The 24,119-nt window shown below is 46.8% G+C and overlaps 1 protein-coding gene across 1 annotated transcript in view; it reads left to right on the forward strand.

Annotated features, from left to right (window-relative positions):
• grm6a (glutamate receptor, metabotropic 6a) overlaps nt 1-24,119 on the forward strand; it is a 49,222-nt gene that overhangs the window by 6,786 nt on the left and 18,317 nt on the right. The window contains exons 9-15 of the mRNA XM_088081503.1: nt 10,200-10,322; nt 11,645-11,909; nt 13,233-13,468; nt 13,576-13,737; nt 13,902-14,051; nt 16,497-16,637; nt 17,176-17,279. Coding sequence (XP_087937629.1) covers nt 10,200-10,322; nt 11,645-11,909; nt 13,233-13,468; nt 13,576-13,737; nt 13,902-14,051; nt 16,497-16,637; nt 17,176-17,265 — 1,167 coding nt within the window. The 3' untranslated portion in view covers nt 17,266-17,279. The remainder of the gene's footprint in view (nt 1-10,199; nt 10,323-11,644; nt 11,910-13,232; nt 13,469-13,575; nt 13,738-13,901; nt 14,052-16,496; nt 16,638-17,175; nt 17,280-24,119) is intronic.

The raw sequence follows: 24,119 nt of genomic DNA on the forward strand, positions 1-24,119 counted from the left end.
TGATGTGCTGGTGAACCAGTTTCTCAAAACACTTCATCAGGATGGGGTTATTAGGAGCCACAGGGCAATAGTCATTAAGATTAGACACAGTAGACTTTTGGGTACAGGAACGATGATGGCTGTCTTGAGGCAGGAGGGAACAGTGTCTGTGAGAGTGAGATGTTAAAAATGTCACATCTAACATTAACAAGCTGATCAGCACAAGGTTTTAGAACGCGTCCAGGAACGTTATCTGGGCAGGCGGAGTGTTTATATTCATTCTCAGCAGGAGTTTCCTCACATCTGCTGTGGTCACTCTCAGTGACCACAGCAGATGTGTAAACTTCACAGCTGAGTCCTTATTGAGGAAGTCAAAACGAGCGTAAAATGTGTTCAGCTCATTCGGCAGCGTGGCCTCACATACGATGGCAGCGCTCCTGCTTTTGTAGCCTGCGACATTTTGAATCGCCTGCTACATATCTTTAGTGCTGTTGCTGTTGAGGTCTCTCTCCAGTCTCTGCTGATGTCTTTTCTTAATGTTGCAGGTCCCAGGTGATGGGGCCAGCAGGCAGATTACTGTATATAACAGAAGAAACGAGGAGCAGAAGTTGCTTTCACCATGGCAGCTCTCGTATGAATGAGGAGCTCCCGCTCCACCGAGAAAGAGACGCTCCCGGCCACTCAACATTCTACTACCGCCACCTAGTGGCCCCTTTGTGTCATAACATGACATTAACTTGTACTTTTGATACTCCCCTTAATCAGCATTATATTACAAAAAAATACATTTTCAAAACCAATGTGAACATATTCTGTGTGGGTCACATTAACCTCCTTGATGGCAGCTCTCAGTCGAGCTCTGGCGATGATGTTTGCCTACTTGTCCCCTGACTAAATGGAAGCTGTTTTGGCTCTGAGAATTGTCCAGGCTTTCTGGTTGGGGAATGAATACATATATATATATATATATATATATGTATATATACATATATATATATATATATATATATGTATATATCTACTATTATGAGTTGCAAGTTATTGTTGTTTTGTGTAGATACACATGATATGCACACGTCTTTTACTGTGTGCTATCCTTGTGTGTTAGACAAAATACAATTATTGAATCTTCATATCGGTTGTCATATATATTTTTTGCATATACTTTTCTAATGTATAGACACACTTATCTCTCTACACATACACTTGTGTTGTACAGAGATGATACAATTAAATGATGATATAAATGAATACAAGAAAAAAATCAATAATGATATTCAAATTAACAGCAATCCATCTGATAAAAAAAAATATGCATAAATAAAAAGAACATTTTGTGTGTGTGTGTGTGTGTGTGTGTGTGTGTGTGTGTGTGTGTGGTATGTCTAATGTATATAGACAATGGAAACCCCCATTTATCTTCTGTCTCCACTTGTCTCTGTGAACAGAGCGGACACAGCCTGTCTTCACGAGACAGCAGGTGTGTCTGTGTCTGCAGCTGTCTGTAGGTGTGACCACTGAGTCTGTACAGAGTCAAAGTCTTTCTCTGTTTCTGATCAGTCACGCTGCTCAGATAGTCAGCCGCCGTGTGTTGTCTGTTTAGAGCCGAATAACACTGAGGTTTGCTTTGAGTATTTGTGATGGATGTCCAGTGGTTAATGTTATTTGTCTTTAGCTATAATTTGGGTGGGCCCGATTGCGTGAGGACTGTCCTGAGGCCGTGTGCTGTTAGAGGAGGTGAGCCTCAGCACCAGCTGACCAAGGAGACTCTTCTCCACGTTCTCCTCTTGGCAGTGAAGAGCTTTGTCGTGGCAGCAGTTGGGCTCGCTTTCTTTTAGGTGTTTGTGGAATTTAAGGGCTCTTTTTTAAATCTTTATTAAAAGGGGAAATTGTCCCAGTCATTGTTGGACGTGTTTCTGTGGACTTTGAGGATGCTCTTACAGAACTCAGTGTGGAGGGTTTCACTTGGGTTTTATCCCATTTTTCAAAGTCCTGATTTACAAGAGGACTCCATACTTCACTACCATACAGTATTATTGGTTCGATTATGGACTGGAATATTTTGAGCCAGATTCTGATGAGTTTATTAATGTTTGAAGACTTTTATAACATAGAAGGCCCTTCTCCCCTCGTCTCTGAGATCATGCAGGGCCAGATTGAAATGTCCTGTATGGGAATGTTTAGTCCCAAATACGTGTAGTTGTGTGTGTGTGTTCAATGTTGGTTGAGCCCAGCGAAAACCTGTTTGGGTTTCCCTGACATCTTGGTCATTTCTGGAAGACCATAACTCTCGTCTTCTCCAGATGAACTGTCTGGACCCAGGACCCAGGACCCATGTCTGCAGGTGATCCGGTTGCTGTTAAGCCTCTTTAGATGGAGCTAGCAATATGAGATCATCTGCAAAGAGCAGGCGTTTAATCTCTGAGTCAGAGCGGGGGGATATCTGATTGTTCTAGACATTTTGCCAGATCATCAATATAAATATTAATCCGAGTGGGGCTGAGACTGAAGTCCTGTGTCATCCCTCTACTTTAGGGAAAGAAATCTGTTTCCATATCACAGATTTTCACAGCACATTTATTATATGTATACATTTTTTTAATCATATCATAGATTCCCCCCTACACATTTTTCAATGGTGGTTAGCACTGTTGCCTCACAGCAAGAAGGTCCCCAGTTCAAAACCCGGTTGGAGCGGGGTTTGGTCCGTGGGCAGTTTGCATGTTCTCCCCGTGTCTGCGTGGGTTCTCTCCAGGTTCTCCGGCTTCCTCCCGCAGTGCAGAGACATGCAGCTCAGGTGGATTGGTGACTCTAGATTGTCCTTAGGTGTGACTGTGAGCGTATATATATATGTGTCGGCCCTGCGATAGTTGGGCGACCTGTCCAGGGTGACTCCGCCTCCCACCCGATGACAGCTGGGATTGGCTCCAGCCCCCCGCGACCGTTACAAGGACAAGCGGTTACAGAAAATGACTGAATGAGTCAAATGCTTTTTTGAAATAGAAGATTTTCTTCTTGTTTTGGTGGAGAGTATAGAAACTGATGTAAATCCAATCTGACTCTGACTCTGTCTCTCTCTGTCTCTCCACCTGTCTCTCTCTCTGTACCTGCCTCTCTGTCTTTGTACCTGTCTCTCTCTGTCTCTCCACCTGTCTCTTTGTCTGTACCTGTCTCTCTGTCTCTCCACCTGTCTCTCTCTCTGTCTCTCCGCCTGTCTCTCTGTCTTTGTACCTGTCTCTCTCTGTCTCTCCACCTGTCTCTTTGTCTGTACCTGTCTCTCTGTCTCTCCACCTGTCTCTCTCTCTGTCTCTCCGCCTGTCTCTCTGTCTTTGTACCTGTCTCTCTCTGTCTCTCCACCTGTCTCTTTGTCTGTATCTGACCTGGAACTGCACCATTAATTTCACATTGGACAGGAGAAGAACCTCCACTACAGTCATCCTCTCCCTGTCACAGGTCATCTCAGAGTCGGGTGTCGTGGACGTGTGGAGGGTCAAACGTCCTCAGGAGAGGCAGTACACATGGGTTAAGGTGTCTACAATTCTACAATTCTACAGTTTCATTTAGCAGACGCTTTTATCCAAAGCGACGTACAACACAAGCAAGAATTTAGACTTAAGGAAAAAACCCTTAGTAAGTGCAAAAAGTGCTTCAGGTGTGATTGGTCACAAGTATTGCCGTCTAGTGGCAGAAGAAGTGCCGCACAGCCTTACCCCCCCTTTTTTTTTTTGAAACCAAAGTAATAACCAGTAGCGATCTCAGCATCTGAGATTCAACAATCTCAGTATCACTACTTACGATGACAATCAACATACAACATCACACAACTTTGTCAGTGCTAGATAATCATTAGGTGCTGGGTTTTGGACCTTCTGACTTAATTTACCCCAAAGGGCAAAGCGGAGAGGAGTCAGGTTAAGTGCCGAGGTGTTCTCGGAACAAATGAGTTTTCGGTTGTCTCTTAAAAGTAGAAAGGGACTCAGCAGATCGCACAGAGTTTGGAAGTTTGTTCCACCATTTGGGAACAACAGAAGAGAAGAGTCTGGCTGGAGATTTAGAGCCGTGCTGGGCTGGAAGCACCGGGCGTCTTTCGCATGCAGAGCGTAGTGGGCGAGAAGGAGAGTAGACCTGGATCGGGGATTCCAGGTAGGCTGGAGCAGTTCTTGTGATTGTTTTGTAAGCCAAGAGAAGTGCTTTGAATTTGATTCTGGCTGCCACTGGAAGCCAGTGAAGAGAAATTAGCAGCGGGGTGACATGTGCTCTTTTGGGCTGGTTGAAGACCAGACGTGCTGCTGCACGCTGCTGAGGCCATATGAACCTTAAAGGTCAGCTGGTCATCAATCATGACACCCAGGTTTCTGGCTGAGTTTGTGGGCACAAGTAGGCTCGAGTCAAGTTGGACACTGATCCGAGGCTGAACAGATGGACAAGCTGGAAAGACCATGAGTTCGGTCTTAGACAGATTTAGCTGAAGGTGGCGTTCCTTCATCCGTGTGGAGATATCAGCCAGACACGCTGATATCCGAGCTGAGACCGTTCTGTCATCAGGTGGAAAGGAGAGGAAGAGCTGAGTGTCATCAGCATAGCAGTGGTAGGAGAAACCGTGGGAGCGGATCACTGCACCGAGTGAGGTGGTGTACAGAGAGAAGAGTAGGTTACCAAGCACCGACCCCTGAGGAACCCCTGTCGATAGGCCATGTGACCTAGACACCTCTCCTCGCCATGACACTCTGAAGGATCTGCCTGTGAGGTAGGACTTGAACCACCATAGGACAGAACCTGAGATGCCGAGCTCAGAGAGTGTGGAGAGGAGGATTTGATGGTTCACCGTGTCAAAGGCAGCAGACAGGTCCAGCAGCAGTAGGACAGAGGATTGACCGAGCCAGTCTCAGTGACTCAGTGACTGACAGGAGTGCAGTCTCAGTGGAGTGGTCACATCTGAAACCAGACTGAAAGGAGTCAAGTAGGTTGTTGTTCTGCAAGTGTTCAGAGACCTGGTTAAATACTGCCCGCTCCAGTATTTTCGACAGAAATGGTAGAAGTGAGACTGGCCTGTAGTTTTCAACCTGGGCGGGGTTGAGATTAGGCTTTTTGAGCAGTGGGGTGACACGGGCTTGCTTAAAAGTAGCAGGAAAAGTGCCAGTTTTTACAGGAGGAGGAATTGACAATGTGTGTAACTGCAGGTTTGATAGTGGGCAGGATGGTCTGCAGGATGCGGGTGGGTATTGGATCGAGAGGACATGTTGTAGGTTTTGAGCTCAGAAGAAGTCTGGAGACCTCATCCTCGGTCAGAGGAGCGAAAGAGCAGAGTGAAGCGGCAGTAGTGGGTTTGAGCTGACTGGGCCGGTCAGGCTCAGAGAACTGGTTGCTGATTGCAGCCACCTTTTCAGTGAAAAAGGAGGCAAACGTGTCTGGAGTCAGTGTAGGGGAAGGCTGAGCAGCTGGAGGAGAAAGCAAGGAGTTAAACACCATAAACAGTTTTCTGGAGTCAGTAGCAGCACAGATCTTGTTCTGATAGAAGGCTTTCTTAGCGGACTGCAAGGATGAGGTAAAGGAAGCAAGTTTCTGTTTGTATGAGGACAAATCAGTGGGTTCTTGGATTTACGCCACTTTCTTTCTGCTGCCCTGAGTCCAGTTCTTTGTTCTCTCAGGACTTCAGAGAGCCATGGACTTGGTTGTTTTTTCTTGGCTGGTTTGGACACCAGGAGGCAGAGTTTGTCCAGAGAGGATGCCAGAGAGGAACAGAGTGTTTCTGTAGCCTCATTAACTGAAAGTGAGGAGAAGTGTGAGTGGTCAGGCATGGCAGAGCTCACCTCATCAGACAGCTGTGCTGCTGTGAGGGACTTATGGTTTCTGCGGAGGGAAATTTTCTGAGTGGGTGTCTGCAATTTCGGAAAGGCAGCTGCAAATTTTACCAAGAAATGGTCTGACAGGTGTAGTGGGGTAACTGTCACATCTGCTATGGAGCAGTTACGAGTCAGCACCAAGTCAAGGACTTTACCAGCTTTGTGGGTGGGAGGAGAAGGAGCTAGTACAAGTGCAAAGGAGGAGAGTAGTGCCAGAAAGTTGTTTGTGAGAGTACTGTCAATGTGAATGTTCATGTCTCCCATGACAATCAGTGGTGTGCCATCATCAGGGATGTCAGAGAGTAACATGTCCATTTCAGAGACAAAGCCATCCAGATTACCCCCTGGTGGGCGGTACACAACCAGAATATATGCTTTGATGGGAGCAGTGACATTTAGAGCATGATATTCAAATGTTGTGTTGCTGCTCAACGGGCGCAGTGTGGAAAAAGACCAGTTGTCAGGAATGAGCACGCCAGTACCGCCTCCTCGTCCAGTGGAGCGAGGGGTGTGGCTTAGTGTAGCGGACTCGGAGAGTGCAGCTGGTGTAGCTGAGTTTTCTGGGCGGATCCATGTCTCAGTCAGGGCTAGGACCTGAATGTCTGAGAGTTTCACCAGTGAACTGATGAATTCTGTCTTGTTAACTGCGGACTGACAGTTCCAAAGACCAAAGGTAAGTGAGTTTGGGCTGGGACCACTTTCTGGGAGAGCGGACAGGTTTTGCAGATTGCGTGTACGGCAGACTGTGCATCTTTTCTGGTTGCCGATAATGACCAGGATGCATGAGGGACACATTGTGCGTTGTGCGTTAGACTGAAAGCAGACTGAAAACAGACAGGCAGCGGTAGTCGGTGTCCTTGCTCGGTGGACTCGCGCAGGTAGACTCACAGGTCTTTACCCTGTGTGGTCTTCACACTGTGTAGGCAGTCTGTGCCTATTTAGGTAGCTGAACAGTCACAGCTGTTTCCAACTTGACTGATTGCGCCCAGCTGAACCGCCCCTGTCTGGTTTCACTTGGGCAATCAATATAGGGTGTGACCCGCGTCAGCTGACCTCACCTATTGTTGCAGAGAGAAACTGAAACTCAGTGCTAAGCACTTAACGACCCCCCAGCACAAAAACAAACCCAAGCAAGATTTCACCTTACCTAAACTGGCTCAATCCTTCTTCTGTCTAAGATTCAGTACTTGTTTGGTGGTGTCAGATGGTAGGGTGAGTGCAGCCAGGCTGGATAGGGTTAACATGTCACAGAGTTTCAGTAATAGACTCTTTAACAGCAGCATTTACCCTGTAGGTTTCACTGACCATCACTTACTCACTTTAGATGTCCATGTCTCACCAACCACTAAGAGCAGCTCATACTGGCACTTCAGCATCAAGCTGCTTCAGGATAATGAATTCCTTCTGAAATTTAAGACTTTCTGGAGAATTTAAAGAGGAAAGAAAAGGGACTTTACCTCTTTGAGTCAGTTGTGGGATGTGGGAAAGGCTCATATACGAGTTTTCTGTCAGCAGTACACAAGTCATTTTGCAGGGGGGGGTTAAAAACGTGATTTACAGTCTTGAAAATCAGCTCACTGGAAAACACTTAATTCACTCACAGTAGTGCAGACAGTCAGAGGCTTCAGCAGAAGAAACAGGAATTAGGTTCTTTTTTACATGAAAGAACTGAAGGGGCTTTGGTCAGGTCACGGTTTATCAGTATCAGAGACATGGATGCACCCACCTCCTTCTTCCTTAACCTGGAGAGGTCCGTCTCTCAGGCCAAACAGATGGTCTGTCCTCGTCTTCCCGATGGTACAGTGACGACTGACCCGGTCCAGATGAGACAGCATGCAGTAGGGTTCTGCAGTGCCCTCTTCAGGATGGAGGACTGTAGTGGTGACTGGATGAGCAAGACTTCCTCAGCTGGGCTCCGGTGGCAGAGCGGTGCTGATGCTGACATCTCTCTGGAGGAGCTCACTGCTGCTGTGGGTCAGATGGCTCCTGGTAGAGCTCCTGGCCTGGATGGACTGCCTGTAGACTTTTATAAGCACTTCTGGGGGTGTCTGGGAGCTGACCTGCTGAAGGTGCTGCAGGGGTGCTCTCAGGTGGGGTTATTACCTGCTTTCTGTCGCCACGCGGTCCCCTCGCTTCTGCCAAAAAAAAGGGGACTTGGCTCTTCTTAAGAACTGGAGACCAGTGGCTTTGCTGTACACAAATTACAAACTTTTTCAGGTGCTCTCACACAGGCCGAAACACTTGATGGATTTATGGATTCACAGGGACCAGTCGTATTGCCGGACAGATTCATGGACAATCTTTCCTCATGGGGACTTATTTGATGTTTGCAAGCTGTACAATATTGATGTCGTGGTCATTCACTGGATCAGGAAAAGGCCTTTGACAGGTTCGATCATGGTTTTCTTTTTTCCACTTTAAGAGCTTTTGGTTTTGTTTGCTGTATGAGGACACTTTTTGTTTGCTGAAGGTGGGCTGAGCTGTCTAGTACAGGTTCAGAGAGGCGTTAGACAGGATGTCCTATGTCTGGACTCTTGTACTCTAACTGTTGAACCTTTTTTGTGCAGGTTAAGAGCTCGGTTGTCAGGTCTCATGCTACCAGGTTTGCTGCAGCGTCCCTCTTTGGTGGCATCATCCTATGCGGATGACATCAATGTCTTTGTCAGAGACCACAGGGATGTGGAGCTCCTGGCTGACAGTTTAGTGGTGTTCGGGAGGGCATCCTCAGCTGAAGTGAACTGGGGGAAGAGTGAGGGTTTGGGTTAGGGTTAGGGTTATCTCAGAAACTGCTGTACAGCTTTGGACTGTCATGGATGGACGCTGCCTGCGTGTTGCTGAGGAGGGCTGGATGCTTAAGACTGGACAAACAACTCTTCCTGCCTCAGCTCCGGTCGTTGGACTTCAGTGGTTTAACACCTTTTTACAGTCCATTTTACAGGCGTGGCAAGTTTTTATCTTCAGTCGGGAGGCTGTGGAGACACCAGGGATGTGGCACTTTGAGGATTACCTAACCCTAAGCCCTCTACAGAACCACCTTCATCTCCTCTCAGGTCCTGTTGTCCGTCAGCTTGAGAACCAGGCTGAGAGAGTCTGGCATTGTCAATCTGGGTCACCTGATGAAGACATCCATCCCTCGTCTAACGGAGCTGCTCGGTACTCATTCTGACAGACTGCTGCTCAGGCTGGTGGAGGAGGTCTGCGCTTCCCTGCCAGCCGCCGTGAGAGTGTTTGCCGAAGACCGTACTCTGTCTGACCAGCGGGATGATGAATATGAGTACTTCTTCCCTCCCCTGGCTGTCTCTCCTGCTGTGGGGGAGTGGCAGGACGAGGGAGACGCCCCGCTGTCTCTTAGTACCCCTGAGCCACCTATCATGTCAGTGTGAAGGTTTCAAACTTACGCTTTCTGGCAGGGGTGAAGGGTTGAGATGGACAGAGTTTTTTTGTCGTGGGATCGTCCACTTAGGGGCTGTTGAGGTCCCTGTACAAAGCCCCTGTCGATTAACAGACGGCTGACCTCCAGAGGGGGATTGTACATGGAGCCATAGTTACGAACAGGTATCTGGTGCACCTGGATCCTGGTTTAAGGTACAACTGTCCATTCTGCTCACATACAGAAACACTTCAACATCTGTTCACTGAGTGCTCCAGACTCAGCAGGATGTCCAGGCAGGCACAGGACCGGGTTTATACAGGTACAGGACCGGGTTTATACAGATACAGGACCGGGTTTATACAGGTACAGGACCGGGTTTATACAGGTACAGGACTGGGTTTGTACAGGTATAGGACTGGGTTCTGGCCATCTGGAGAACAAGGAGGAGTTGTGTGAGAGGTGAGGGGTCACAGGACATGGGTCAGGTGCTAAAGGGGACGCTGGCAGCTCGGCTCAGGGAGAAATTTGGTTTTTACAGCTGGACTAACAGGACTGAGACTTTGGTTGACATCTGGGGGTGCAGGAGGTTCAGGAGAACTCATTATAGGTCAGCTTCTGATGTCTTTTGGTGTCTTTCTGATGTCTTTCTGATGTCTTTTGGCTTTGTGTGTCTTTGCTGGACTTTGCTGCTGTGGTTTTTAATCTCTTTCTGGTTTGTAACTTTTCTTGAGACGATAACGATGTAAGCAGGGGGCACCTTGAAATGAAGGTCCTTTTAAAATAAAAAATCTGTCTCTCTGTCTCTGTCTCTCTGTCTCTCTGTCTTTCTCTCTCTGTCTCTGTCTCTCTCTGCCTGTCTCTGTCTCTCTCTCTCCATCTCTCTCTTTGTCTCTTCACCTGTCTCTCTCTCTCTTCACCTGTCTCTCTCTCTCCACCTGTCTCTCCACATCCTTCTCTGTCTCTGCACCTGTCTCTCCTCCTCTCTCTCCCTCTCTGTCCCTCAGTTGGAGGACATGCAGTGGTCAGGAGGAGACAAATCCGTCCCAGAGTCTGTCTGTAGTTTTCCTTGTAAACCAGGAGAGAGAAAGAAGATGGTTAAAGGAGTTCCCTGCTGCTGGCACTGTGAGGTAATCTATTACTCCCCACGATTACAATCAGTAATCTTTATCATCTCAAATAGCCGGCACTGTGAGGTACTCTATTACACACAGCTATTATCATATGTATATTGTTCATCATCTATTATAATAGCTGTTCTCATGCCTGTCTCTCTCTCTGTACCTGTCTCTCTCTCTCTGTCTCTCTCTCTCTCTGTCTCTCTCTCTCTCTCTGTCTCTCTCTCTCTGTCTCTCTATCTCCCTCTGTACCTGTCTCTCTCTCTCTGTCTCTCTCTCTCTCTCTGTCTCTCTCTCTCTCTGTGTACCTGTCTCTCTCTATCTCTCTTTGTACCTGTCTCTCTCTCTCTCTCTGTGTACCTGTCTCTCTCTCTCTCTCTTTGTACCTGTCTCTCTCTCTCTCTCTCTCTCTCTCTCTCTCTCTCTCTCTCTCTCTCTCTCTGTACCTGTCTCTCTCTCTCTCTCTGTACCTGTCTCTCTCTCTCTCTGTACCTGTCTCTCTCTCTCGGTACCTGTCTCTCTCTCTCTCTGTACCTGTCTCTCTCTCTCTCTCTCTCTGTACGTGTCTCTCTCTCTCTCTCTCTGTGTACCTGTCTCTCTCTCTCTCTCTCTCTGTGTACCTGTCTCTCTCTCTCTCTGTGTACCTGTCTCTCTCACTCTCTCTTTGTACCTCTCTCTCTCACTCTCTCTCTGTACGTGTCTCTCTCTCTCTCTTTGTACCTCTCTCTCTCTCTCGCTCTGTGTGTACCTGTCTCTCTCTCTCTCTCTCTCTGTGTACCTGTCTCTCTCTCTCTCTTTGTACCTGTCTCTCTCTCTCTCTCTCTCTCTGTGTACCTCTCTCTCTCTCTCTCTCTCTCTGTGTGTACCTGTCTCTCTCTCTCTCTCTCTCTCTGTGTCCCTCTCTCTCTCTCTCTCTCTCTCTGTGTGTACCTGTCTCTCTCTCTCTCTCTCTCTCTGTGTACCTGTCTCTCTCTCTCTCTGTCTCTGTGTGTACCTGTCTCTCTCTCTCTCTCTCTATGTGTACCTGTCTCTCTCTCTCTCTCTCTCTCTCTCTCTGTACGTGTCTCTCTCTCTCTGTGTGTGTGTACCTGTCTCTCTCTCTCTCTCTCTCTCTGTACGTGTCTCTCTCTCTCTCTCTCTGTGTACCTGTCTCTCTCTCTCTCTGTGTACCTGTCTCTCTCTCTCTCTTTGTACCTGTCTCTCTCTCTCTCTCTCTCTGTGTGTACCTGTCTCTCTCTCTCTCTGTCTCTGTGTGTACCTGTCTCTCTCTCTCTCTCTCTATGTGTACCTGTCTCTCTCTCTCTCTCTCTCTCTCCGTGTGTACCTGTCTCCAGCTCTGTGATGGGTATCAGTACCAGGTGGATGAGTTCACCTGTGAGACCTGTCCGTCAGACATGCGCCCCGCCCCCAACAGAACCACCTGTCGGCCGACTCCCATCATCAAACTGGAATGGAACTCCCCCTGGGCCTTAGTGCCCGCCTCCCTTGCCATGCTTGGTATCCTAGCAACCAGTATCGTGGTCATCACCTTCATCCGCTTCAATGATACACCCATCGTCAGGGCATCGGGGAGAGAGCTCAGCTACGTCCTGCTGACAGGTAACTATAACGACAGGTAACTATAACAACAGGTAACTGTACCCACAGGTGACTGTACCCACAGGTGACTGTACTCACAGGTGACTGTACCCACAGGTGACTGTACTCACAGGTGACTGTACCCACAGGTGACTGTACTCACAGGTGACTGTACCCACAGGTGACTGTACCCACAGGTAACCGTACCCACAGGTGACTTTACCCACAGGTAACCGTACCCACAGGTAACCATACCCACAGGTGACCGTACCCACAGGTAACCCCACCCACAGGTGACCGTACCCACAGGTGACTGTACTCACAGGTGACTGTACCCACAGGTGACTGTACTCACAGGTGACTGTACCCACAGGTAACCGTACCCACAGGTGACTGTACCCACAGGTAACCGTACCCACAGGTGACTTTACCCACAGGTAACCGTACCCACAGGTAACCATACCCACAGGTGACCGTACCCACAGGTAACCCCACCCACAGGTGACCGTACCCACAGGTGACTGTACTCACAGGTGACTGTACCCACAGGTAACCGTACCCACAGGTGACTTTACCCACAGGTAACCGTACCCACAGGTAACCGTACCCACAGGTGACCGTACCCACAGGTAACCCCACCCACAGGTGACCGTACCCACAGGTAACCACACCCACAGGTGACTGTACCCACAGGTGACCGTACCCACAGGTGACTGTACCCACAGGTAACCACACCCACAGGTGACTGTACCCACAGGTGACTGTACCCACAGGTGACCGTACCCACAGGTGACCGTACCCACAGGTGACTGTACCCACAGGTGGCTGTACCTATAGGTAACTGTACCCACAGGTAACCGTACCCACAGGTGGCTGTACCTATAGGTAACTGTACCCACAGGTAACCGTACCCACAGGTGGCGGTACCTAAAGGTAACTGTACCCACAGGCAACTGTACCGAAATGTAATTCAATTCAATTCAGTCCAATTCAGTTTTATTTATAGAGCCCATTATCACAAATTCCAGTTTGCCTCGGAGGGCTTTACAGCGTACAACATCCGTCTGTCCTTAGACCCTCACATCATCTGAGGAAAAACTCCCCCCAAAAAACGTTTAACGGGGGAAAAAAATGGTAGGAACCTCAGAAAGAGCGACAGAGGAGGGATCCCTTTTTCATTACGAACAGACGTGCAATTGATGCTGTAAATGACAATTAGATTACACTCACCTGTGGGTACAGGTAACTGTGCCCAGCAGTGAGGATGTGATGATGTCAGCAGCAGTGATGATGATGATGATGATGATGATGATGTCAGCAGTGACCTCACCTGTCTCTCTGCAGGTATCTTCCTAATCTACCTGATTACCTTCCTCATGATTGCGGAGCCAGGTGTGGTGGCGTGCGCGTTCCGGCGCCTCCTGCTGGGCCTTGGCACGGCCATCACCTACTCCGCCATGTTGACCAAAACAAACCGCATCTACCGCATCTTTGAGCAGGGAAAGAGGTCGGTGACCCCGCCCAAATTCATCAGCCCCGCCTCCCAGCTCATCATCACCGCCATCCTCAGCGCCGTCCAGGTGAGAGCAGACCACTTCCTGTTTCTGTCACCTGATCCAAGTGAGACCACACCTGTGTGTGTGTGTGTATGTGTGTGTGTGTGTGTGTGTGTGCATGTGTGTTCCAGGTGGTTGGTGTCTTCGTGTGGTTCGCTGTCGTCCCTCCTCACACCATCATCGACTATGAGGAGCTCCGCCCCCCAAGCCCCGACCTCGCCAGAGGGATTTTAAAGTGCGACATGTCGGACCTGTCAATCATCTGCTGCCTCAGCTACAGCATTGTCCTCATGGTGACTATTGATCCAGTATTGATCCAGTATTGATCTGTCATTGATCTGTCATTGATCATCTGATGTTTAAGAGCAGCTGACCCTCAATGTCACATTTATTGTTCTGTACCCTCCTCGTTGCTCGGTCACGATATAATTCTGTTCATAATTCATGTTTCTGCTAGGTAACATGTACGGTGTATGCGGTGAAGAGTCGTAGTGTTCCCGAGACGTTTAATGAAGCAAAGCCGATCGGGTTCACCATGTACACCACCTGCATCATCTGGCTCGCCTTCATACCCATCTTCTTCGGCACCGCCCAGTCCACCGAGAAGGTCAGTACACACCAGGCCATACCAGGCCAGGTCAAACCAGACCAAACCACCAAGCCAGACCAAAGCAGACCACACCAGTCCAAACCACCAAACCAAACAAAACCAGTCCAAACCACACCAGGTCAAACCACCAAACCAAACAAAACCAGGTCCAAACCACACCGGGTCAAACCACCAAACCAAACCAGTCCAAACCACACCAGGTCAAACCACCAAATCAAACCACGCCAAACCACACCGGGGGGGGTTTCCAAAAAGCAAAAGTGAAAATTCTGAGTATGTTAACCCTAAGATGAGGGAAACTCTGTGTTATCTGTTCCAGAAAAGAACGTTAACTCAGACTCTGAGTCAGTCACCATGGTAATTGACTCTCTGAACATAACCTGCTTGCTGGCAGGTTTTCCAGAAGAAACACAGAGTTTACCTGTCTCCTCCCACATGAAGCAAACTGTCAGACACTGATTGTCCGTATTTTTGCAATCCGATCGATATCGAAGAAGAATTATTACACAGCGTCTTACGTCAGGAGAGGATTTACAGATCTCGATTGGATGTGCTCTCATTCCTGATGAATATTTGTTATAATGGCACAGTTTTTTATTACACTAAATCATTCATCTCAGTGACATTCTGCGGCTAATCTCACACAGCGCCTTTCTGTTGGCTGAGTGAAACTCAAATGTTATTTTTTTAGTATTTTAGTGAATTTTCATATACACAACACCAAGATTTTAGTCTACAAATCAATGACTCCAGTATGGATAAAATAAACAGGAAATAAAATATGAAATTAACATATTAAAAACAATAAAATAAAACAAAACTCCAATAATAAATTAAATTTAAAAAACATCCAAAAAGCTCAAATACCAACATACACTAAAAGACAGTAAACCAAATCAGTCAGTCAGTCAGTTTCTGCAACTGCTTGTCCTTGTAAGGGTCGCGGGGGGCTGGAGCCAATCCCAGCTGTCATCGGGCAGAAGGCGGGGTCACCCTGGACAGGTCGCCAGACACATATAGACAAACAACCGTACACGCTCACAGTCACACCTACGGGCACTAGGTGGGGACTGCGGGAGGAAGCCGGAGACCCTGGAGAGAACGTGCAAACTTTGCACAGAAGTGCCACGGACCGAACCCCGTTCCAACCGGATTTCGAACCAGGGACCCTCTTGCTGTGAGGCAACAGTGCTAACCACGACGCCACCATGCCGCCCTAAACCAAATCAATAATCAAATATCAGTAGGATAAAAGTCCCGTCCCCACACGTGTGTCACCATAATCTAACCCACAATCATCACAGTAACTCTCAGGCCCATAAACAAAGCTCCTGTGGTGTTTTTGCTGTGAGCTTTATATCAATATTAAATATGAATGTCCTCAGCAGGACATGAGTCCAGAGGACATTTATGTGTCCAAACAGCATCCTGTTGGCCTTTAAACGACTACACGTTCAAACGGCCGCCGAACGAAAATTTACTCCGTTTAACGTCAAATACGAATCAAACCAAAGTGAGGTCGGCCTACGATCACGGCGGAGTGAAATCCGTCGACCTTTCTGAACGATGTTTTTATAGATTTCATCTTCAGCTGCTTCAGAGAGCGTTTTCCCCCTGAGGGCCTGAACCCAGATGAAGACCAGCATTTATTCTCTCCCTCACTGCTTCGTGGCTTTTTATCAAGGTCGTGCACGCGCCGAATTCAGAGTGAACACGCTCACAGCTGATTGGACGGATTCAGATCAGCTGATCTGGACCCCAAAACTCAGAGTTTCTCGTCTCAGAGTTCAGGGTTTGTTAAACCTCCTCTCTGGAAAAACCTCCCAGGACAAACCAGACCAAAACAGGTGACCTGATGGTTTATTATTGGAAACATTGAAACTGAGTCTTAATGAGTTGCTGAGAGATGTTTCTGAACAAACTCTCACTGTTTGTTTTTGTTTGTTTGTTTGTTTGTAAAAGTTTGTGTGTCTGTGGTTCAGTTTGAGTTCAGGACGGATGAGTCTTTAATTCAGCAGAGAGACAAATGAGTGGACGGATGGATTATACAGATTAATCCACAAGACATTAGAACACAACGACTGCAGAGACAAAGAGCTCCAACAGATAAAATGGCAGAAAGACACAAAGAGACAAAGAGACAAAGAGACAAAAATAAACCTGAGGAGAAACTGCAGCATCAGACACAAACAGGTTTAGAGCTCATCATCTCTCTGTCTCCAAAAATCCTGCAGAGTCTACACCATGTCCCCCATGTCTCTGTCTCTCTCCATGTCCCTGTTGTCTCTGTCCATCTCCATGTCCCTTGGTGTCTCAGTGTGTGTCAGTATATGTCCCCATGACTCTCAGTAACTGTCTCTGTGTCCTTGTGTAAATGTCTTCATGTCTCTCAGTAAATGTCTGTGTCTCTCAATATATCTCTCAATCTGTCTGTCTCTGCAGATGTTTATCCAGACAGCCACTCTGACCGTGTCCATGTCCCTCAGTGCATTTGTGTCTCTCGGGATGCTCTACATGCCAAAAGTTTACGTCATCATCTGTCACCCCGAGCAGAACGTCCAGAAGAGGAAACGCAGCTTCAAGGTCCGAACCCAACGCAACTGCTGATTGTTCTGAATTCATGCCGGTCTGTGCGACAGATGCGAAAAAACGCGTTTCAGTGTAGTTTTTCAACCTCAGTGAGAATTTGGCATGAGGCCGTGTTGATACTCTCCGACGTTTCTGAGACTCTGAGCTTCACTCAGTGTCCCGTATGAAAACACACCTGTGTATAAAACAAATGAGGCCGAGTGTGTGTGTATGTGTGTGTGAATGTAACAGCCTGATAAATAAGACCGAGTGTGTGTGTGTGTGTGTGTGTGTGTGTGTGTGTGTGTGTGTGCGTGTGTGTGTGTGAATGTAACAATCATTCAGCTTTCTGTTTCACTGCTAACCACGTTAGCCATAAGCTGCCTCTCTGAGCTAACCTAATAACCACAGCTGCTGAGGGACAATTTTCACCAGTTTCAAAATACAAAAGTAAACAAAACAACAAATACGAATAAGAAACACAATGTGAATTTTTTCTCTTGGACACTTGGTGTGAATGCATAGTGATGGTTGCTGTGTTGCTCTGTTTCAGGCTGTTGTTGAAGCTGCCAAAATGTCTCAAAAGTCTCAACATGAGAAACAAAACGGAGAGATGAAGATTGAACCAGACAGATCACAGTAACACAGGCAGTACAGGTACTACACCGAAACATAAACTCTGAAATATACTTAAAGATACTGAAAAACAACTGAAGTACACTGAAATACACTGAAATATACTGAAATAAATTAAACTAGGAATCATATCGTCATATCGACACTGGCCGATGTTCGTAATGTTTCCATACATCGGCATCGGTCCGACGAGCCAAACTGGTCCGCTGCTAACAGCAGATGTTTGTTTACATCCTGCTGCCACTCTGTGTCTCAGGGTGTTAGGGGTTTTGTGTGTTTTTATTTAGGCCACACAGAAGTTGTGAATTTTGCAATGCAGAACATGATTTACATTCAGAAGAAGAAGGTGAAGCAATGTCTGCGGTCTGGGCATTTTTAAAAGTGAAAAAACAAGACATGCGAATTGCAGTTTGTAATACTTGCAACGGTGAAGCAACACGAGGAGGATGTCGTGACAAATCCTTCAAGACCACCAATTTGATCACTCAGATGAAGAACCACCATCCACAAGTTCACCCCAGCAGCAGCAGCAGCAGCAGTCTCAGCCCAGCTACCAGGCTGAACACAGGCCCACACCAGGCCCAGCAGCAGCAGCAACTCCTCAACAACTTGGAAATCCATCCATCTCAACTTCAACAGCAGAACTATCAGCAGCAGCAGCAGCAGCAGCAGCAGCAGTTTCAGCCCAGCTACCAGGCTGAACACAGGCCCACACCAGGCCCAGCAGCAGCAGCAGCAGCAGCAGTCTCAGCCCAGCTACCAGGCTGAACACAGGCCCACACCAGGCCCAGCAGCAGCAGCAGCAGCAGCAGCAGCAGTCTCAGCCCAGCTACCAGGCTGAACACAGGCCCACACCAGGCCCAGCAGCAGCAGCAGCAGCAGCAGCAGCAGTCTCAGCCCAGCTACCAGGCTGAACACAGGCCCACACCAGGCCCAGCAGCAGCAGCAACTCCTCAACAACTTGGAAATCCATCCATCTCAAGTTCAACAGCAGAACTATCAGCAGCAGCAGCAGCAGCAGCAGCAGCAGTTTCAGCCCAGCTACCAGGCTGAACACAGGCCCACACCAGGCCCAGCAACAGCAGCAACTCCTCAACATCTTGGAAATCCATCCATCTCAACTTCAACAGCAGGTAAGCATGTCCCGTGGCAACAAAAAAAACACCAGTAATGATGAGGATTATGTGTCTATGGAGACAATGAGGGAGATGATGGAACAACAAAGGTCTCTATATGTGGAAATGCTTAACAGACAAGAATCAAATTTCATGTCCTTCACCAAGATGATCCTGGAATCTACAACTACCAGGATCGATGGAATTATGAAAGAGGTACAGGAGATCAAAGCCAGCCTTCAATTCTCTCAAGCCCAAATCGATGACTTGAGAGAAATGGAGAAAAAAGTTGGTTCATTTGAATCTCAACTGCAGTCACTATCCTCCCATTGTGTAAACTCTGAAATCAAAGACATCATCTCCAAAATTGATTATGTAGAAAACCAGAGTCGACGAAACAATGTTATAATTGATGGTCTGAAACAGGACACTGCCCATGAGCCCTGGTCAGATACTGAGCAGAAGGTCAGAGAGTTTTTTAACAACAAGCTGAAAATTGACCCAAAGACTATAGAAATCGAAAGAGCCCATCGCACTGGAAATGTCAAGCAAAATTCCGGAAAAGCAAGACCAATTGTTGTGAAACTCTTAAGGTATAAAGACAAAGAACTCATCCTAGCCAAGTGAGAACTCACCTTAAGAACACTACAATATATGTAAATGAGGACTTCTCCGACCTGCTACAGAAGAAGAGAGCAGACCTCATCCCAGCAATGAAACAGGCCAGAGAACAAGGACATGATGCTGTCATGAACTATGACAGACTGGTTGTTAAACCACGAAAGCCCCAGACGACAGAAGCCTCACATCACTGAGGGTGGGTTAACAGGACTCAATACTGTATATAACGTGACTACTTCTTAACCATGTTTCTTTTCCTTCTATCAAACCACCATGCTATTATCACCAACCATGCAATCTGATATTGTCTATGGGCCATATGATTTAGCAAATGAACATTTAAAAGATTATTTTTATTATTCTCTTCAACAACCAAAAAGTGAATTTCAAGACCCCACAATATCGAATATCATTTTATATAATCATGACCCTGATATCAAATGTATTCCTTTACTGAAACAAGTCTCTTTTGAAACATCTGATTACTGTATGAGTGAGTTTAAATCTTCTGTTGATTTCCAAAAAATTAAGAGTGAATTTCTCCAACTTCATATTGATGTTTGTAACCTACTACATTATAGTTTCAGCTTTTGTCTGGCAAACCTCAACTTCTCTTCTAATAGGTTGACTAAAAACAATTTTGATTTGTATGAATTTAAGAACTATCATGTCACACATGGACCAGCTTTCTTTCAGTCATGTTAATAATGCTGAGCTTAACTTTCTGCATGACCAACAATCTAAGAAGAAGTCAAAGGTCAAGCCCAATGGTGTAATCACTTTTGATCCTGTAGAGGTCTTTGATCGAGGTGACTCACCCTCAAGTGATATACTGTGTAGCAATGACCCGGATATGAATTGTTTATCTGACAGGAAACAAACCCTTATGTCTGATTCTAGTTATCTTGTGGAAGAGGACTTTAAATATATCAATGATCAATTTAAAAAGAAAGATGACCTCTCACTTTTGCATATTAATGCTCGCAGTATACCAAAGAATTTTGATTTACTTACAGTCTGCCTATCTAACCTAAATCACACCTTCTCTGTAGTGGGAGTCTCAGAAACTTGGTTAAATCAAGAAAACTGTGACTTGTATGGTATTGAGAATTATAACCATGTATATAGATTTAGAACGGATAAAGTAGGCAGAGGAACCTCTCTGTATGTAAACACCTGCCTAGAGTATAAGGAAAGGCATGATCTTGAAAAAAGCTTCTTGACCTCTGGTGAGAGTGTTTTCATAGAAACATATAATCATACTATCATTGGATGTATCTATAAACCACCGAATTTGAGTATCAATGACTTTAACTCTCACTTGACAGATGTGCTTGACATTGTATCCAGAGAGAGAAAAGACTGTTATATCATGGGAGATTTTAATATTAATATTATAGACTCTGTTAAGAATACTCAAATTCATTCATTCTTGGATACAATGTTTTCACACTTTTTTTACCCTGTGATCTCCAAACCAACCCGAGTTACTGAAACTTCAGCCACGCTGATTGATAATATTTTCACCAATGTGCTTGATAAAAAAATGAATTCAGGAATCCTTTGTATAGACATATCAGATCACCTTCCAATATTTCTCATGACTTCTGCTCATTCATCTATTATGGTCAACAACTCCAAGCCATCTACCTATAGATTAATCAACACATTTACTATCAACCAATTTAAGGAGCTGATTGAGCATCTTTCATGGGATACTGTTTTGGACTTGGATGACCCACAGAGGGCATATACCGTATTCGTTAATGAAGTAATCAAATCCTTCAGTGTTGCCTTTCCTGAAAAGAATAGGAATTCTAAGTCTCACTCTAAACCAACAAAGCCATGGGTAACCATAGGAATTATCAAGTCCATTAGAAATAAACATAAACTATACAAAAAATATCTCTCTAATCCTACTCCATTTCATCATAGGAAATTTATACAATACAGAAATAAATTAAATCATATTATTAGGGGGGCTAAGAAACATTATTTCAGTACTGAACTCTCCAAGTGTAAAGATAATATGAGGGCACTCTGGTGTATCATTAATAAAATTCTCAACAAAAGGAAAACACAGAAATCTTTTCCCAGTGAATTTAGAATCAATGGATCACTAATAAAGGATCCTATAAGTATAGCCCACAACTTTAACCAGTTTTTCACCGAAGGAGGACCAGCATTGGCCTCTAAAATTCCTGTGATCAATGAAAGCCCACTTCAATTTATAACACCACCCCCTAATGGTGGATTTCATCTAAGCCCTGTCACCTGCAGTGAAGTCTCTGAGATATTAGGCTCTTTGAAGAACTCAGCTCCAGGTTATGATAATTTAAGTGCAGAGCTACTTAAAGTGGTTTCTGTTGCAATTGTCAAACCACTGACACATATATTCAACTTGTCCTTTTCAACTGGAATTGTGCCCCAGGAATTAAAAATGGCCAAAATAATTCCTATATACAAAGCTGAAGATCCTGCAGTATTTACTAACTACAGACCAATTTCCATTTGTTACGGGTGGTGTTTAGAGGCTCAAGTGCGAGACAACAAGACACGGCAACAAGCGGAGTTTTACGAGTGTTTATTACAGAGTAGACTTTACAAAACCAAAATCACACACGATCAGAACAAGGTAATACCTAGCTAGGAGGGTGGAAATGAAAACGAAAGCTGAATTGTCGAATAAGTTCGACCAGAACACGAATAACAAAATTACAAGCTTAATATTGACTGATGAAAAACTGAATGAAGCTCAGACATGACAGCGTGTATGAATTAAGAGCCTCAACACAGACAGAATGGTCAAAGACCAGAAACACAATTTACCTACCACTAATTCATTGCACGCAGAATTACCAACTGAAGGGCTACACGCCAAAAACACACTACAGAATTACAAAATCACTCTCAGACTGACTGAAAGGCTACACGCCAAAAACACACCAAATAAATGCTAGCAACGAAGCTAACCTCTTTAACAAACACTTATCTGAGTACCAGCGGAGAATAGGGAACAAAGGTAGGGGTTGGGCAGGTGGGAAACTGGTGGTGACGAGGATAGGGATCCGGCTGATCGACGTGGCGGAAAGCAACAGTGGAAGCTGATCCAAGGGATGTCCTCGGATCCAGGGAGAGCTGGTGGAAGCTGCGGTGGTGATCCTGGGGAGCCTCTTTGCTTGGCTGGAGTTTTGGCTGCTACGGCGTGTCAAGGTATGGTGGAGAATCCAAAGCTGAAGAGACAGAACACAGGTTTAGTTGCTGGCATTCAGATAAGGAGCTAGAAGTGAACAAACGAACGATGACTGACTAGAGACTGTTCACTGTCTGGCACTGAGAGAAGGTCTGGCTCTGCTTAAAAAGCATGCAGGATCACTGCAGCCGCTGCTCAGTCACAGGTGTGTCTGCTCAGGCTGATTAGGATCAGCTTCACCTGTGCGCATTCCACGTCACCACCAGTGCTCACACCCACCTAGAGAAAAGGGAGAGAAGGGAGGGGGAAGGAGAGAGGGATCACTGCCACTACCTGGAGCCACCAGTAGCGGCCGTGACAGTACCCCCCCCTCTAGCTGCACCTCCTGGTGCACGAACCAACCGATCAGGCCGACGACGGTGGAAGTCCTTGACGAGGGCGGAGTCCAGAATCGTCTCGGGACCCAACTGCGCTCCTCAGGACCATACCCCTCCCAGTCGACCAGGTACTGAAGGCCACGCCCCCGACGACGAACATCAATAAGACGTCTCACAGAGTAGACTGGGCCACCATCCACCATCCTGGGCAGTGGAGGGGGACGGACAGGGGGGGCCAGCGGACTCTCCTGGACTGGCTTCACTTGAGACACATGAAAAGTAGGGTGGATTTTCATGGAAGCTGGCAACCTCAGACGGACAGCGCTGGGGCCCACCAACCGTTCAATGGGGAAGGGACCAACAAAACGGGGGGCCAATTTCCTGGACTCAACCCTTAATGGCAGATCCTTTGCCCGAAGCCAAACTCTCTGACCTGGTACATAAACAGGAGCTGGGGCACGATGGCGATTGGCCTGAGTCTCCATCCTCCGTCCAGCCTTCAATAATGAAGTCCTGGCCCGCTTCCATGTCCTGTGGCATCGTCTCAGGAAGGTCTGCAGCGATGGAATGGCGATTTCCTTTTCCTGAGACGGAAACAAGGGTGGCTGGTACCCAAGAGAACACTGAAAGGGTGAGAGACCAGAGGAAGAGTTAACCAGCGAATTGTGAGCATACTCGACCCATGGCAAAAAGTTGCTCCAAGCAGTGGGGTTGTTGGAAGTCATGCATCTGAGGTATGTTTCCATAGACTGATTAGTTCTCTCAGTCTGGCCATTGGATTGAGGATGGAAACCTGACGTCAAGCTGACCGTAGCTCCCAAGGCAGAACAAAACGTCCTCCAAACTTCTGATGTGAACTGTGGGCCTCGATCTGAAACAATATCAACTGGGATACCATGGAGTCTGAAAACATGCAAAACTAGAAGGTCAGCAGTCTCTTTAGCAGATGGGAGTTTGGGAAGAGCGACAAAATGGGCAGCCTTGGAAAAACGGTCAACAATGGTGAGTATGGTTGTGTTACCTTGAGAAGGAGGTAGACCTGTGACAAAGTCAATAGCAATGTGTGACCAGGGCCGATGTGGGACAGGCAGAGGCTGGAGTAAACCAGCACTGGGCTTATTTGAGGTCTTGTTGGCAGAGCAGACTGAGCAGGCGGCGACAAACTCACGAGTGTCCATATCCATAGTTGGCCACCAGAATCTTTGCCTAAGGACCTCCAAGGTGCGAGTGGTGCCAGGGTGGCAAGCAATCCGCGAGGAATGGGCCCAGATGAGCACCTGGGAACGGACAGGATCAGGGACAAAGAGAACATTCGGGGGTCCATGACCAGGGTCAGGGTGAAGCTCCAGAGCCCGCCGAACCTTGGATTCGATCTCCCAAGTGAGAGAAGCCACCACAAAAGAACTTGGGAGAATGGATTTGGGTTCCTCAGAGGATTCCTCCACAGAAAACTGTCGGGACAGGGCGTCAGGTTTTATATTCTTAGATCCAGGGCGGTAGGACAGAGTGAAGTTAAAACGGCCGAAGAAAAGAGTCCACCGGGCTTGACGGGCAT

This window comes from Plectropomus leopardus, chromosome 9 (genome assembly GCF_026936395.1).
Source record: "Plectropomus leopardus strain MGB_pleo_1.0 chromosome 9, ASM2693639v1, whole genome shotgun sequence".
Lineage (NCBI taxonomy): Eukaryota > Metazoa > Chordata > Actinopteri > Perciformes > Serranidae > Plectropomus > Plectropomus leopardus.